The 17,224-nt window shown below is 36.9% G+C and overlaps 1 protein-coding gene across 4 annotated transcripts in view; it reads left to right on the forward strand.

Annotated features, from left to right (window-relative positions):
* The first annotated feature begins 3,416 nt into the window (after nt 1-3,416).
* Nucleotides 3,417-17,224, forward strand: part of LOC131039693 (protein transport protein SEC31 homolog B) — a 51,980-nt gene continuing 38,172 nt past the window's right edge. For all 4 annotated transcript variants that reach the window (XR_009104710.2, XR_009104712.2, XR_009104711.2 and 1 more), the window contains exon 1: nt 3,417-4,037. Coding sequence is in view for 1 of the 4 variants with exons in the window: in XM_057972490.2 (XP_057828473.2) it covers nt 3,721-4,037 (317 nt within the window). In the remaining 3 variants the exon portion in view is untranslated. The remainder of the gene's footprint in view (nt 4,038-17,224) is intronic.

Consider the following 17,224-nt stretch of genomic DNA (forward strand, 5'->3'; position numbering starts at 1 on the left):
GGAGTCGCATGGCATCAGAATATCGAAGGATTTGAAGACATGAAATATTGCTTCAAAATTTTCCACTTGTCGCTTATCTTTGTGCTCTTTCCAAAGCATAATCCTATGTAGATTTGCAAGTATGTCTCCTTAATGGCCAATTAAATGGTGAAAGAAATGCAAAGGTGCTAGCATAAGTAGGAGGGCAGTAAATGAAGATAATCCTCACGACTCGCATTTAATGCATTAAAAGAATTTAGTATATGAAGGAAAGGTGGCAACACTTCAGAGCCTATCATGATTAGTTGGATTAATGTATTAGAGTTGCTAAGAATGGATTATTCCTCTACCTCATCCTGGAGTGGTTCTCCCATGTGAAGATTGATTCCCTATCAACCATCCTAATTTGAATTGGCTAGAAAGTGAGCAAGTGGTTGTTATCTCTGGATTGAGCGCTCTCACGTGGAAACAATGAATAGATTTCTCATACTGTAGAAATACAATTACTATATTGAGAGAAATAGAAAGGCAAGCTGAAGAGCATCACCTTCGTTTGCAAGAAAGAATCATGGTAGCTAGGGCTTGAATAAATTAACTAGTTGAAGAAGATGCTCCTCTTAGGTAATGGTTTAGCTCCAGTTATGCAACCAGGGGGAAATGTGATAGAGAATCCACAAGAAAATATTCTTCATGGATTGACCATTCTAGCCTGGGAATGTCACAATAGTGATAAGGAGTTTGCAATGGCGACTCTAGTGCTAGTTGAAGAAGAGGAAAAGGTTTAGATGATTGATGCTTAGATTTAGCAAAGGATTGAGGATGCAAGAAATCCTATACCATGTGGACTTCAAAGTAGCTTTTAGTTTTCTTTGCAAAAATGATTATTTTCAAAGAAACCGTTGTCTTTAGGAAGTTATCTTATTTTGTTATTTATACTACTATAAAAGGGTGAAAGAGGGAGGACATACCTTCTTTGCACTTTGATGCATGAGTGAGTATCGATTGGTTTTATTTTTGATGTGTTTTCTAAGTTAAATTTAGGATTTGACAACATGTTTTTTTTTCTAGAAACATAATTTATATGCAGAAACAAAGACTTTGTGCTTTTGGAATATGAATCTAATGATAGAAATTTGTTTGAAGCTTTGCATTCATGCATGTTCTTTTGGTTGACATTTACTTTGAGATTTGCAATCAGTTTATTGAATTCATCTATGTATTAAGTTATGGATGTACATGTTTACAAAACTTTGAGTCGTAATGCATTTGCATTATTTGAGAAAAATGATTGTCAATTCCTCATCATAGTGGACCATATATAACGAATTGGTGGATTTTGAGCCATTTATTTGTGTTCTTCCCAAGTCATGTCCTTTCTTTTGTTTTGCTTATATGTTTGCCTTTCTTGCTTTCTGGATAAAAGCATACCCATAAAAACCCCAACTATATCATAAGAGGGAGTTGTGCTTCTTAAATTATGAGGAAAGTTGTTAATCCAATGAGCAATTTCTCGAACTATTTGTCACATGTTTGTCTCTACATTAGGGTGCAAAGGATTTTGTTTTATATTTCAAAGGGGACAAATCTTTAAGCAAACAATTGGGCCACCATATGTCCACATGTACAACATGATCGTCTCCTAGCCTTGGCTTGGGAAGATGGAGTATTGGAGGCGGGTCATTGATGACGTTGATATAGTCATCTGGAGATCATATATTGATTGCGAGCCTTGGGAGGAGGATGATGATGAGCTACCTTACTACTTCTAGAATAGGTACCTGATTGGGACGACAATATATATCATAGAGAGACACCTACCTGATAGGGTTACTAGACAATTCAACATGATTAAGGGACAACCAATATGATCAATAGAATTCGCCCACACCAGACAAGAGATACCTCAATGGGGACCTTATTTATCTTACAAGGTGGCAGAGGCAGAGTTCTAGGCTTTGACACTAGTACCCTAAGATCTAAGACTAGATGTTGCAGATGTAGGTGTGACAATTAACTATGAGACATAGTTCAGAGCACATCCATTTCCTCACTTGACAGGTGTTGGAGAGCCTATGCCTTGGCTAGAGGATGAAACTGATGGAGAGACATCAGCCAAATAATGCAGGAGGAGAGGGAGGGGGAGTGGCTCAAAGGGGGATGATGAGGGGGATGGAGGGAGGGGTGGTCGACCACCTAGGCCACCACAAGGGAGAGGAGGATGGGGACACCAACAGGGACAAGTGCCTCTAGTACAGGTACAAGTGTAGGACATATAGGGACAAGATGCACCTCCTTAGGTTAAGGGGGAGGTAGGATAGGTTGGAGTCGCATGAGGATAGGGTTGGGACTGGGAGGGCCATTTTGAGTAGCTGAGGGGAGGGGATGGATGGGGTTGGGACGAGTCAATCGATTTTGGGGCCATGAGAGCCTATACACGAATATTGGAGGATTGGATACAGGTGTAGGTAGGACAAATTTCCTCATTGAGGGAGTAGGTACAAACATTGACATCCAAGCATGATGCAACCATAAAGAGATATGGTAGAGTGGAAGTGGCTTTAGAGAGTGCCAGAGAGACATAACAAGGAGATGTAGCTTCAAGGATGGACTATGTCTACCGAGTGACATAGGAAATAGCTTACTGGCAGAACCTATATGAGTCTGCAGTACCAGTTAGCCAAAGAGCTAGCAGTTTTGCTATGATGTCTGAGGCAAGGAGTCAAGTATGACGATATAGGTATGACAACGTAGGATTTATGAGGCCTCTTAGAGCAGGGACAATGACAGGTTCAACAGGGGTTGGTCCTTTAGGAACTTAGCATCTGCATAGACCATCAGGGTCAGAGGGCGGGAGCTCATCATAGCTTCATTTAGATCTAGTTTTTTGTACCAGTGCTTCATTTTTGTATGATGATGTAGACATCTATGAGTGATTTTGTAGCCATTTTTGAGATATTGACATCATTGTATCATGACATGAGCCTATTGGTAATGGACCCTGTTATCTTCTTAATTTTTACGTTTTGTTTCAATTATATTAAGATCCCTATAAGTGGATGCATAGTTGACTTGAAGCTATCACTTCTCCATTTAGACATTTGTAGCACAAACAACATCATTTGCTAAATTACCAATCGACCTCATGTACTGCATCAATCTACACGAAAAATAGACCAAAGTTTTCCCTAGTTGACCTTCTACACCCTTTCGACTTACCTACTGCATACTAAGGTGCGATTGTGAATTATTAACCCAAAATTGATTAATAAAGAATTATAAGCATTTCATTTGGTTATTTTCCCTTATAAAATCATAAAATTCATTTAAAAAAGCGGAAAGTGTTAAAGAGCTACGTAAGACGGCTTTTCAGAATTGCCGAACCACAACTTTTTTGTAAGGATATCCCACGAGAGTTCAGATCGCAATTATAACAAACACAAAAAATCTATATACTGTCTATAACGTAAGAGATTCCAGTAATAAATAAATAAACCTTTGTTCGCTTAAAAAATCACTCCAGCCCTTGAAAGGCAAAGGAAAAATAAGAAGAGCAAATTGACACAGAAACATTGCTTCTTCTGCTCGATCTCGGACTCCACAGCAAAATTCCATGTCTGAGACCCTTTAAAAAAAAAAAAACATCGGCCATTATCCCGATTCTTATGTGGTGACATTTTTCTAGATCTGGCGGCGATCAGACGGAGGTGATCTAAATTAGGGATTAGGAAGAGGGCCACGACAATGAAGTCGGTAAAAAGTGCTACGCGATCTGCCCTGGTCGCATTTGCGCCAGAGGCGCCATTTTTGGCATCCGGTACTTTGGCCGGAGCACTGGATCTGCTGGAAAACTCTTCCCTCAAGCTGGAGATATTCAGGTTGGATTTCCAGAACAACGAACGGGACCTCCCAGTAGTTGGCGAGTGCATCAGTAGCGAAGGGTTTAACCGCCTGACGTGGGGCAACACCGGAGCTGGCACGGAGGAATATGCTTTCGGAGTAATTGCCGGTGGCATGAGCGATGGCACCATCAACGTCTGGAATCCAGCTAAAATTATGAAGTATGTATACTTTTACAGGGTTTAAAGGGTTTTTCTTAGGTCTCTGTTGTTGCCTCTCATTACGATCTGCCTTTGTGGACACTAAATTCTCAAAGCTTTGCACCCAAAAATTTCCGGTTCGGCTTGATTATCATAATCTTGTGTTTTAGTTCTTCTCAATCTGTGTGATATGTTACTTTTACTGTGTTGTAATTAAATACGTCCGCATGCGATTCGAGTAAATCATCTAATTTATTAAATTTGCCCATTTTTGATTCCAGAAAATCATCTAACTAGACATGTCGGCTTGTTGAAATTTGGAAAACATGACTGGTTTCTTTCTTTTTGTCCTATTGCTCTTCTTTTTAGCTTCAATTCTATTTACCTATGGCCAAAGTACGTCTATTTGGAAATCTGATCGGTTCTTTCTTTCTTTTTGGTCTATTGCTCTTCGTTTTAGCGTTAATTCCATTTACCTATGGCCAAAGTAAATCTATTTGGAAAATCGATTAGTGCTTTCTCCTCTTTGACCGATTGTTTTCAATTCTATTTACCCATACCTCAAATAAGTCTCTAGAGCTTGCCTTTCTGCCAATCTCAATTCAAACCACATGATCAGATATATTGACAGGCGGAAATATTTTAAATTCTGATATTTACTTTTCTCTTTGGATGTTCCATCAAGCTATCTCTAGAATGGTTTGTCTTTGGAGCAATCCGGCAAAACTGATTAGAATCATGTATGAAAATATGACCCACACGTGAGAGTTTGGAAAATCTTATTAGATTTTTTTCTGTTCTATTTTGTTTTTGGCTGATTGCTCTTGGTTTTGGCTTCAATTTAATTGACCTATGCCTGAAGTATGTGTCTATTATGGTTTTCCTTTTGACTAATCTAGCAGAATCGATTAAAATCACACATCTAAATATGTCCATTTGTGGACATATGCAAAACCTGATTAGCTATTTTCTTTTTTGGCTGTTTACTCTCTCTGTTTTAACCTCAAACCTTTTTATCTATGCGTGAAGTAAGTTTTAATTATGGTCTACCTTTCAACAAGATTGCAAAAGCATTTACATCATTTTTTTTGGTTGATCGCTCTTCATTACAATGGATAACCTCAATTTCATTACTTGGTAAGTTCAAGAAGTGTTTACTGTTTGCTGTTCGAATTACCATTATTCTATTTGGTAAGCAACAGATCATATTACTGGAATCTTGTAAAATTTACTTACTTTAGGAGATAGTTTACATACCCCTGCAATTATGTGTAAACCCTGGGTCACCACGATTGCCTGATCTTTTGCTATGGGTTCATATGAACAATGGGAGAATTGTGTGGCAGCTGTGAATTGAATTCTAGTCTCTTGATAATCATGATTAGAGTATGAGCCTTCATTTTCATTAGCTCAAATGTATTTATGTAGTCAGGCTTATTCTGCTACAAAAATTGTTGTAAGCAGCAGTTCAATTTGCAAAACGATCAAAATTACTTATTGGCAATAATTATCTCCTACTGTATTTCCTTGGCAGATTGGATTACTTTAAACTTGTATTATGATATTCTGGTTAGTCGTAAGAAGGTGTACATGCCCCCGAGATTAGGTATTGTCCGTGTGTTACAATCATTGTCTGGCCTTCAACAATGGGTGCAGAGGGTTTTTTTCTGCAACTGAGTTTTGAATAAGTATCTTCTAATTTTTTAGTAAGCACCAGTTACTGTATGAGCCATGAGATTTACTAGCCAAAAACCTTTTAATGGATAGGCCGTTTACATCTAACTGATGTCCAAGGCAATAAGTTCTAAATGGTTCTTGCTTGTAGGGTTTTATGGGGTTAACAAAAGGGTTAATTACACAGTGCAAGTGCTACAATGTGGAAAAAGATAGTCTGGTTTGCAGGAATCAACAAAGAAACAAGACTTTATTTCACTCAGTTTGTGCTATTTGCTTATTCATAGGCTACAAGCAATTTTGTAATTCCTTGGCAATTGGTTGATATGATGAACTTTGCCTAAAATAATTATAGTCTACAGTCTATGGTCATTGGCTTGCTCATACGAGAATATATGGAGAAGCTTGAAAGTTAAGTCACCTGGCATGTTTTGGCTACAGATATCATGATTGCAAACTTTGAAAAAAATATGTTTGCTAAAACAAAAAATTACTAAAACCAAAAAGTAACTTTGGGAAATAGAAATAAAAGATATTGTGATCATATGTTATGGTTTACTGTTATGGTCTGCATAAAAATCAGAAAGAAAATGGCCATACAGTTTAGGCTGAATAATGTAGGTATTTTTCTAGTATCACCCAAAGGCTGGAAGTATGACGAGGACCAATTTCTTTAGTTGCAGATAGATTAAGATTGACACGGTGTTAATATTTTTGATAGTAGTATGCTCACTTCACAATCAGCTAAATATGCAAAATGCATGTTTTAGCTTAGAATAGTCAAAATTTGTCTGTGAGTTGTACCTTGCCTTATCCATGTGTAGCCTGCATTATTGTGGCCATTTCAAGAAAGGAAATTCATCCATCAGGGTTTGAAGCAAGGTAATAAAATAGACTAAATTTTTTTGCTAAAAGTAAGCATCTTATGAAAAGAGCTATATTCTTTAAATCTTTTGGTGTCTTATTTGAGTTATTGTGGGAATAATAGAATTTATTTGATAACTTTTAAATGCTTGTTTTAAAGAGTTTAACATATGTAAGTTAGGTTTCAAATGGCCAATAAAGTTCAACGATTTTTGATGATATTAATTTGTTGATTATTGAGTATTTCTGAAACAAATTGGTGAATAAGGTGACTTACAGGATTGCACAGGACCAAAAGGATTAATTATCTGAATGCATAATTATAGCAAACAACAATTCAATTTGCAAAAGATAAAAAAACACGAGCAGGACTATATTTTGCCTAATCTGTGTGATAAAAATTGTCAAGAGGCTGCAGTCAATGCCATCTGGCTCCCATGTAAATCACGGCAGATGACTTTAATGACTTTGCTCCATTTAACAAGGCTTTAAAAAGTGTTCTAAACTGCAATATATGTCTTGTGGCCCTTACTATATGAAATGAATAATTCACCATGTGCACTACTGTTGAAGTTTTTTGAAACAAAAGGTTAAATTTGTGCCCCAATATGCAAGATTCAGACAAAAAGGAATAAGAGGGTTAGTTTGACACATGGCATGCCTTTTGAAGAGTTCTGATTCATCACACACTACTGCTAAGATTGCTGTGCATTTTACACTACATAGCCCTCATTAACAGGAGCAGATATAGAATACAACAATTAGAAGACTTTGTTTGGCTTCCATACATGGATTGCGATCTTGAATCTGGATATGGATAAAGGGATGGGGATGGGGTACTTTATTTCAAATCCAGGTGAAAAAGTAAATGAATAAGGGTACAGATATATCACAAATACACTCACCAAAAGATGTAGGTACAGGAACAGGGATGGATATGTTTTCCAAATCCCAATATGGAAGTCTCCAGGGACAATGGTTTTTATTCAATAGTATTGACATACTGCACTTCTTCTAAACATGAGCTTAGCAGTACGATTACAGGAAAATGTTCAATGGTTTGTCAAGTGTCAGGAATAACAGGAATAACTGCTTGTTGTAAATATTCAGTCGTGTGTATAAATTATTAGAAGAAATATAAGGAATTTACAAACAAATTAATTGCTATATTAATAAAGAGTTAGGATAATAGCAAAACTAAATTATTGTTGAAACATTATGTTTCTAGTTTTAGATGAGTTTTAGGGTGCCTTCATGTATATGTATATCTAGGTCATTTTTTTGTAGAGTAAATAGCCCACTTTTAGATATAAAAGTCCTAGATTAGTGAATGAATCAAAGATGTAAATATCTTAATCGACAATAAATCTTTTGGCCGAAAATTCTTAAAAAATCGGGAATCGGAAAAAAATAAGGAAAAAATCGGCAAAATTATCGAACATTTGAAAATCTATAATTTTTTAAAATATTCTAAAAAAACACCTGTATACATTAAATTTATAGAACACAATATCATATTACTGGTTTCCATCATATATAAATCATAGTTTGAGACTTTGAGTCAAATACATACCATATATCAAAGTGATATACGAAAAAACAAGTTCAAGTTCTAAATAGTAAATACGATTGAGTCAAATCCATATTGTAGAGCCTAGGCCACAAAACAAATCACTGAAGTCTGAATACATATTAAGTTCATGGTTTCATATCATTGAAAACTGGAAATCATAGATTGCGTCTACGACTAAAGCTCAAAAAACTTTGTTGCCGTTGAGTGGGTGCTGAAGTAGATGGTGGTGCTGCTGCAATATCCTCAACCGGTGAGGAATCTGCCTCTTCTGGATCAGCAAACATATCTCCCGCTCCTCCTCATGTTCTACCATCTCTGCCGCCCATTCAGTTGCCTCCGTCTCCATCTCATCTAACTGATCGTCAGTGATAAATGCATTCACATCAATATCACCAGTAGCACCATCAGTTCAGCAATCCAATCCGCTGTGTATGGATCAATCTCATCAATGTCAAGTGCGTCATATGAATTGTTCCCTTGTACCCTCTTTTCATGCAGTCGAAGGTTGTACCGCACATATACAAGGTTATTCAAGCGCTTTTGAGTCAACCTATTGCGCTTTTTTGTTTGAATGGCCTCAAAGACACTCCAGTTGCACTCACAACCAGAAGCACTACAAGGCTGAGATAATATGCGGATTGCAAGCTTTTGAAGATTAGGCGTTGTGGCATCATAATCTTCCCACCACAGATTTGCAAGCATACAAATTGGCATTTATAACTTGGTAAAGATTTTTATAAACTTAAAGATTGAAATAAATGGTAAAATAGATTTAAGAGCACATATTTTTTTACCTGGCAACAGGGTGTCTCTCTTACAAATACCAATAGGTGAAGAAAACAATGATCCATCTTCCTTCTTGTACCTCTGCAACTCATCAACAATGAGGTCTTGAATATTTTTATCAGGAACTAACCTCTGAATACATGTGTCAAGGCCAAGTTGAAACTCCTCATCTATTTTGAAACTGCGGGAGTAAAAGAACTTGGTGTTCAAATAGTAGGCAGCAGCATGGATATGTTGGTGGAGTTGTCGGTTCCACCTTCGATCAATTAGGCGCCATATGGGTTCATATTTAGTCCTCTCTGACCCATACAAGTGCTGAATTGCCTCTTTGGCCTTATCCATGGCCTCATATAGATACCCTATGGGGTTTTTATCCCCATCCACCATCCGTAGAACCCTCACCAACGGCTCTGACAACTAGACATGACAAATTTAACAAAAATCAGCAATGTGTAATATTAGAAAATTAAAAAATAAATCATCAATTGAAATTTGAACTTTGAAAACTTACATTGATGATCTCCTCCATGAGTTTGGCAAATCTATCATAAAAAACGACCTTCACGACCTTCTCTGCTTCAGGCTTCCTACAATAAGGGCTCTGCAACCATCTTTCACTCACAAACATCCTCTTCAGGTTGGGCAATGCACATAATATGCTTTGTAAGTTGAGGAAATTCGTGGCAAAATGTGTGACTCCTGAACGCACAAGATCCTTACCATCAGTGTGTTGTCTCGTAAGCTCCAAGACCCATGTGTGGTTGTAGATGTACGTTGTGATTTCCCTTCCATCTTCAACCACACTCTTCACCCAACTAAGTTTCCCCATGCCCTCGAGGAGTAAATCAAGGCAATGAGCAGCACAAGGGCTCCAAAATAATGACGGATGCCTAGCCTGTAGAAGTTTACCGGCTGCCACATATGCAACTGCATTATTGGTCACAACCTGAACAACATTCTGCACTCCCACTTCGGTCACCACCTCATCTAACATGTTGCACAAGGTTTCTGCATTCTTCACTTGATCTAAGGCATCAATCGATTTTAAAAATATCACCTGTCCCCCTGAAGCAACTAGAAAGTTTATGAGTGTCCTATTCCTACTATCCGTCCACCCATCAGATTAAATGGTGCAGCCATTCCTTTCCCAATTCCTCCTTTGTTGTTCCACCAGTTGATGTGTTTTTTGGATCTCATCCTGCAATAATGGCCCACTCAACTCATAACGACTTGGGGAGTTGAACCCCTTACTAGAAATGGTCAATCCATTGACCATTTGCTCCCAATATGGACTCTCAATAATACTAAACGGAATATTGTTGTAAAACCAAAATCTAGCCACTGTCGCTCTTGTCTGCTGATGCACTTCCTTATTCCATGAAGGACCTAACAATCCAGGTTGTGCACCAGGAGTGTTACGAAGAATGAAAAAACCAGATGTATTGCTGCCCACCCCAATATTTTCTGACTCTGTAGAACTGACATTTGCCTCTGCTGTCCTCTTTTTCTCTACCTTCTTTTGGTCAAATTCTGAACGTCTTGCTTTTGCCTCCCTTTGAACCTCTTCAGGACAATTGTCACATACCGTAATATTTTGTCCACTGATTTGTGCAAGGTGAATTTTAAGTTGGTATATGCCCCCTGTCATAGTTTTCGTGCAATGGTTACAAATAACCTCTCCTGCCACTGCACCTGGTGTGCCATGTTTCCACATAGGATCCCTCTTTCTACCACCACCTCTACTTGTACCACCTCTAGTTGCACAAGCCATTGCCTTTTATAAAAATTCGAAAGAAACCTAGCAAAAGAGACCAAACATGGATCAATAAATATAAATTGAAGATGAACACAAACTAAAATTGGACAATTTAGCATGGTCACGACTCACAACCAAAGTACCAAACTACAAAATCCAGATAAATGTCTCATCAAGCTAATTGTAGGTGCCTCCATTATCAATTAGATACCTCTCAAGTCTGTTATTTTTAAACCACTATTGCAGTGTGTAGATCGTGAATACAGTTTATTAATATTATGATTACACAGTGACACACCACTATTAGTAATTTATTACTATTATTATACAATACAGTGTATTGTTTAATAATAGTAATAAATTAAATTTTAATAATAGTGTCTGTGTAAACTGTAAATTAATAATAGAGTAAGTGAGAATGTAAGATAATAATAGTAAATTACAGTCTTAGGAAACTATTGTTGATTTTTGTGATCAGATTAACAATAATGAGCAGTAAATAATAATGTAGTCACAAGAATCAAAGAACACAAATAGAAAGGGCACACAACACAAGTTTGCTGACTGTAGATATGATTCGCTGCCACTGAGACAATTCGCTGTTCCTAGGAATGAATCGCTGACACAAGGAGATAGTTCGCTGCTCTTTGAAGGCTGATTCACATAAGGCTAGCAAATGAATTAACTGAGTGTCTATTGTGTAGAATGAATCTTGTTTATATACAAGATTCATGTTCAAGTCTTCTAAGTCGGCCTTAACCAATTCTCTTTATTTTAGTCCACACATTACATTTGGGCCCAGCCCTATAGACATCAATTGCTTAATCTCCACGTTACATGGGAATAGGACCCAGTTGAGTCCCCACGTTACATCAAGAAGAAGGGCCCAACTGAGTCTCCACGTTACATCAAGAAGAGGGGCCCAGCCCTATAAGGATTCAAATCCTTATTTATTTTCCTCACTAAGTTACAATAAACTAACAACTATAGTAAACTACAGTCTTAGGAAAACTACATTAAAATAATAATAACAAATATACAACACAGTATGAATTTTAACTAAAAACTACTGCAAATTAATAGTTAATAAAAAAATTGCTCATTTGTGACTATGAATTTTACAGTGTAAATTAATTTTGTGACATTATTTTTTATTCATACCGTGTTGCAGGAAAACTACTGTAAATTAATAATATACAGTTACACTATTAATAAATATTGATCCAATTTGGGTGTGACTGTAAATTAATAATGTACAGTATACGCTATTATTAATAGAATACACTATTATTAAATATTGATCCAATATTGATTCTTATTTGGGTGTGATTGTAGGTCGACATAGAAGGCAACAAATACATACTGATACTATTATTAAGCTCAACAAAATTATTAATATGTATTATGAATGCCGTTGAAATTTCGAATCATGAATGAGCAAAGAAAATAAATAAGAACTTGCAACACAATATGAATGCCGCGTCGGTGGGGAAGCTGCAGCCAAACCTCCAAAGTCGAAACCGGTGAATTCGCGTGCAATACAAATTTGCCTCTTTTTTTGTTTTTAACTTTAAACTTTTTACTTTTTAGGGTTGCGGCTCTGTCTTTTTTCAATGCGTGATTTTTATTGTTTTTTTTGTGATTAAATCGCAATTTTTAGTGCACACGATTCATGATTTTTAATGAAAAAATCGTTCGACGATTAAATAGACGGGCCGAAAGCCTCGGGATATATCACGATTTTTGCGATTTTCTGCCGATTTTTTCATCTTTGGAATGAATAATGTTATTGGAATGTTGGCCCATTAATGGGCTTGGTAGGGTAAATCCTATTGGTGTCCCACAACGAGGGATAGAATGGAGTAAACCAAAGGCAGGATGGGTAAAGATTAACTTTGATGGGGCTTCAAGAAGAAACCTAGGGATATCAGGAGTAGGATGAATAGCAAGAAACTAAGGCAAAGGCGCACAATGCTTATCGGATGGAACAAACAATGAAGCTAAGGCAAAAGCGGCACTTTTGGCAATTACATTGGTAGAGAAACTTTTGGCTACAAAATTACATTTGGAAGGGGATTCAAAAATTGTAATGGATGCAATTGTGAAAGGGGCCTCACACTGCTAGAGATTGAATAAAATAGTTCAAATTATTGGCGCAAAAATAAAAAATTTGCAAGATTTTAAAATCTCGCATGTTCGAAGAGAGGGCAATTCAGAGGGTCCAATGTGGGATGTGAGTTGGACACTTGAGCAATGAAGTGGTGGGAGGAAGGCAAGGAACACGTGGAGTAACTTTTGAATTTGAAGAATGTGTTCTAAATTTTTTTTTTTTTGATTAATGTGATGGCATGTATTCGTTCCATTTTGGGACGATGTTGGGTTGGCTTCTTGCACGCGTTTAATGCGCTAGGTGTTAGTACGCTGCCAAACTCTGCTTGCCCATCTATGTGGTGCGTGTTCATGAGGCGATATGAAGGTGACACGAATGAGGCACTCATGGTTTTTACAAGGGCCAAAGGAGGACGTCCTTGAAATGAGGGCGCATTAATAACAATTTTGATGGGACTTTTAGATGTGGCCTCTTAAAGCAAGAGGGAAGGCGAGTTGGCATTTAGTCATAGAATTTGAGAGGAATAATCTAGAGAGTGACAGAGGGCAAGAGATATACATCACATGTGGCACCCATGGAAGCAAATTTTTGCTCCACTCAATAAAGAAGCAGCTGATTTTTTTTGGGAAGGTTTCGAAGAAGAGGTTGGGAGGGATTTTCAAGTTTGACGATGATTTGTTCTTGTAGATAATTGAAACCTTGTTAGGGGAGGAGTATTTGCTCTTTGAGTTCCGGTATCGCACCAACTTGGACATCATCTCCATGATGGTGGCGTGGGGTCTGCAATTTGAGACGAAGGAGGAGGTGGTATGGGTTGCCAAGGCATGTGTGCCAGGTCATTCGTTGCGTGGTCTCACATCTTTGATGGCTCGAGCTTTGATGGGTCGAGGATTACAGCGTTCCTTTGGTGAAGGGATAATGCTAGACAATAATGATGTAGAATTCAGGCCCTTTATGCTGTGGTAGGACGGAGTGAACGAAGAGGCGAGGAGTGAGGAAGCCCAGCTGGGTTAGGAAAACTTGAAAGACTACATCCGGGAGAAAGAGGTGGAGCTGTGAGAAGCCAAGAAGGACGCGGCCAAGAGGACGAAATTTGTTCTAGAAGATTACTGGATTAATGGCCCAGGCAAGAAAAAAATGAAACTTTAAAAGTTTATTTTCTCTTCTTTTTCATTATAGTTTTGCGTTGAATTTTTTAGATTCGAATTCTGTATGGGATGGTTACATGCCGTTAATTTGGGTAATAGTTGTAGTTTCCAGATTGGGTATTCAGGGTAGCTATTAGTTTCTAAATGTCTGAACAGATTATGGGTTTAATTCCCATTTTGATAGTATAGTTTTAGAAATGTCTGAACAGTTAATGGGGTTAATTTCTATTTTTGTAGTATAGATTTAATATGTCTGAACAGTTAATGGGGTTAATTCCCATTTTGGTAACAGATACATGTATCTTTTTATGAAATATTAATACAAATATACAACTTTACTGATAAAAGAAAATGTTATTGGAATGTTAATCTTGCCAGTTTATAGGTGGACAACTATATCTGCCTTGTCTGTGGTGATGTTCCAAAAAATGATTCATAATTAGGATACATATTCCATGATTAACTCACCAAACACGAGTCTCAACCTATTCAATCAAATACTTGCTGTCTCCTTTATTTTTACTGAAGAAAATAGGCTTAATGTGCCAAGAAAATTGTTTTAAAATGCTGCAATCTTCTGTTCCTGATTTCGTTAAATAAATAATATTAAGTGAAGGAACATTAGAAAAACATAGCACATGCACTAAGAGATTCACTGGAGAAACCTAATGTGGCAAAAACTACAGAATATTAATGCTTAGCTTTTTGGAATCACTATCTTTAAAGAATCTACAAGATTACCATGTTCTTGAGGCTAGGATAACACTTATAAACAGCAACTGCATTCTGACACTTGTAAACAATGCTGAAACTTGATCTGCACAAACTTCTACACTCAACTCAATTGAGCACTTAGTCAAGCAAATCAGGATGCTTAGACTGGCTTTTACATGATCCCTAAGGGATACATTTATGTAATCAAGGAAGCCTAACCTTGATTGGAACCCAAATGGATGGAATTTTAACATTTAATCTTCTTGAAGTCCCATGTTGTTTGCTATTTTGCCTTGTATTGAATAAGTTTTGACCTTGATTGAACAGACTAACCTATCGCCTATCCACTGTTTTATAACCTTTTCTGATCCTTTTTTTTTTCCCTTTTTTTTCCATTTCATTGAAATTTCTTACCTCATAGTGAGCCACAAGTTGCCTTTAAGGATCGTTTGCATCACAACTTTTCCCTAATTGGTGTTTGCATCATACCATCTATCCCACTTTGTGTTTTCTATCATCAACTATAGAGTCCTTGCACCTCGAGCATTCTCTATAACAAAATGATATAATTGGCAAATCTACTCGCTACAAGTTTGAAGAATTCCTTCCTTGAAAAAACTCTAAAGTGAGCAATTCAGATGTAGTGGTTGAAAATGATCATCTTAATATTTTTTATCTTTTCCCACTGCTCTCTTCACCCAATCTATCTTCCCTATGTCTCTCAATGCATGAACACAACACGAGCTCCAAAAGATGTGGTTGTAAGCTCCTTACCATCACGCCAACTAATTGCAAACACATGCCAAGTTGGTGACCACTTGTACAAGTTTTGAGGCCCCAACATTCTCTATGGCCTCTTGCAAAATCAAATAATGGAAGTTTGAATCTTTGCACTTCTCTAAACAATCATTAGCTCTAAAAAAATGAGAGCTAGTTGCACATATGACTATGAAGTTGATAGCTAATGTTTAATATTGGTCCACCCATCCTTGATAATAGAGCAGCCCATCCTCAAGAGGGCTGGCTCATCTCCACTATCACCAAATTCACCTTGTATATCACAGAGGCTAGTGTGTGGTATGTTATCCATGTGGGTAATGAGGGACTGATGGAAATCGCGTCTTTGAACATTTGTTTGAAATAGAGGGAGCATGCCACTCAAAATGGGATGGTATGGGCAAAGAAAAAATTGGCAATATAGGACTTTGCCACTTTTTGTGATTGTATATTGAACATACTTGAAACTGTTCTTGTCCTCTCATTACAACTAGTCTTCCTCTTTCCTCTTGTACAAACATCAGCACTAGCAACCATGCATATCATAGTAGACCTTATAGACTCTATTGGCATTGGCATGCTTATAGACCTTGTTTAGCCTTCCAAATACAAGCTATTAACCTCTACCTAAGTTATTGATCTTGGTACTAGTTTGGGTTTGGGTTTGCTGGTTAGTTCGTAAATTCAACCAAAAATTTGGGGTTGGGTTTGCTTTGGGTTTTTCAATACATAAAAAATAAAAATCATACATATATATCAAGAATATCAGGTGTAATATGCTAGTGTGACCAAGATTTCTCTTTAATGCTACCATCAATGAGTCACATAAGCAAGCAAATGCATACTCAATCTATGAAGCTGGAAACAACAATGCAATACAAAAATGATTGAATAGAATTGTGAAAAATGTAAAAAAAAACCTTGCATATATATGCAAGGTGCTAGAGGTAGGATGGTAGGAAAAACAACTGACTACCCCTCCAATGAAGGAACACTTGTTATCTCACTTGACAAATGTTATAGTGAGTGGTAATTGTGCGTGTAAGAGGCATCTCACAAAGTGAGGACACATATCTCAACTGAATGAGTTGAGACAAATTTCAAAGTAACCTCTAAGTAAACTTAATCAAGTATAAATAGGTCATCCTAGAAAGTGATAAGAACTAACTAGTTAGACAATGACTCTATTTGCACTAACATAATATACATATTTGTATCATTTTTATGTATAGTAATATTTATAAGCCTTATACAATATCAATAAAGTTTTTATATAATAATAAGACTATAAAGAAAGTTAATGTTAATGAAGTTAATATGTAATAATGAAATTATAAAGATTTATTTTTTTTGATCGGTAAAAGGTTATATTTGTATTACTTTTCAAAAAGGTTTATAGTATAATGTTTCAATTCTGTACATCCTCTCACAGTCCATCTATACAAAAATATGACTATCCACAATATCATCGTATTTCCACTATAAACAAAATTCTCCTGCTACCATGTACCAAATTACTACTACTCACCTGAGAGTTACATCATTTATATCTGCCCCAATTCGCTTTTGTTTAAACAAAATTTACAGATTCGATTTCTATTTAAAAACAAAAACATACTACTTTCCTTATTACAATGTCCCAATAGTCCTCCTTTTCAAACTTCAACCGCTTCCCCCTGATCGACTTCCTCTCGTTGCCTCTAGTCTTCTCTGCTTCCCTGTATCGCATATATTCCTTCACAAATCTCCAATTAATTTGTGCCTCTGCTTGACGGTCCTCTTTGTCACACGACACACTCCAAATCA

The sequence above is a fragment of the Cryptomeria japonica genome, chromosome 6 (assembly GCF_030272615.1).
Source record: "Cryptomeria japonica chromosome 6, Sugi_1.0, whole genome shotgun sequence".
NCBI classification, from domain to species: domain Eukaryota; kingdom Viridiplantae; phylum Streptophyta; class Pinopsida; order Cupressales; family Cupressaceae; genus Cryptomeria; species Cryptomeria japonica.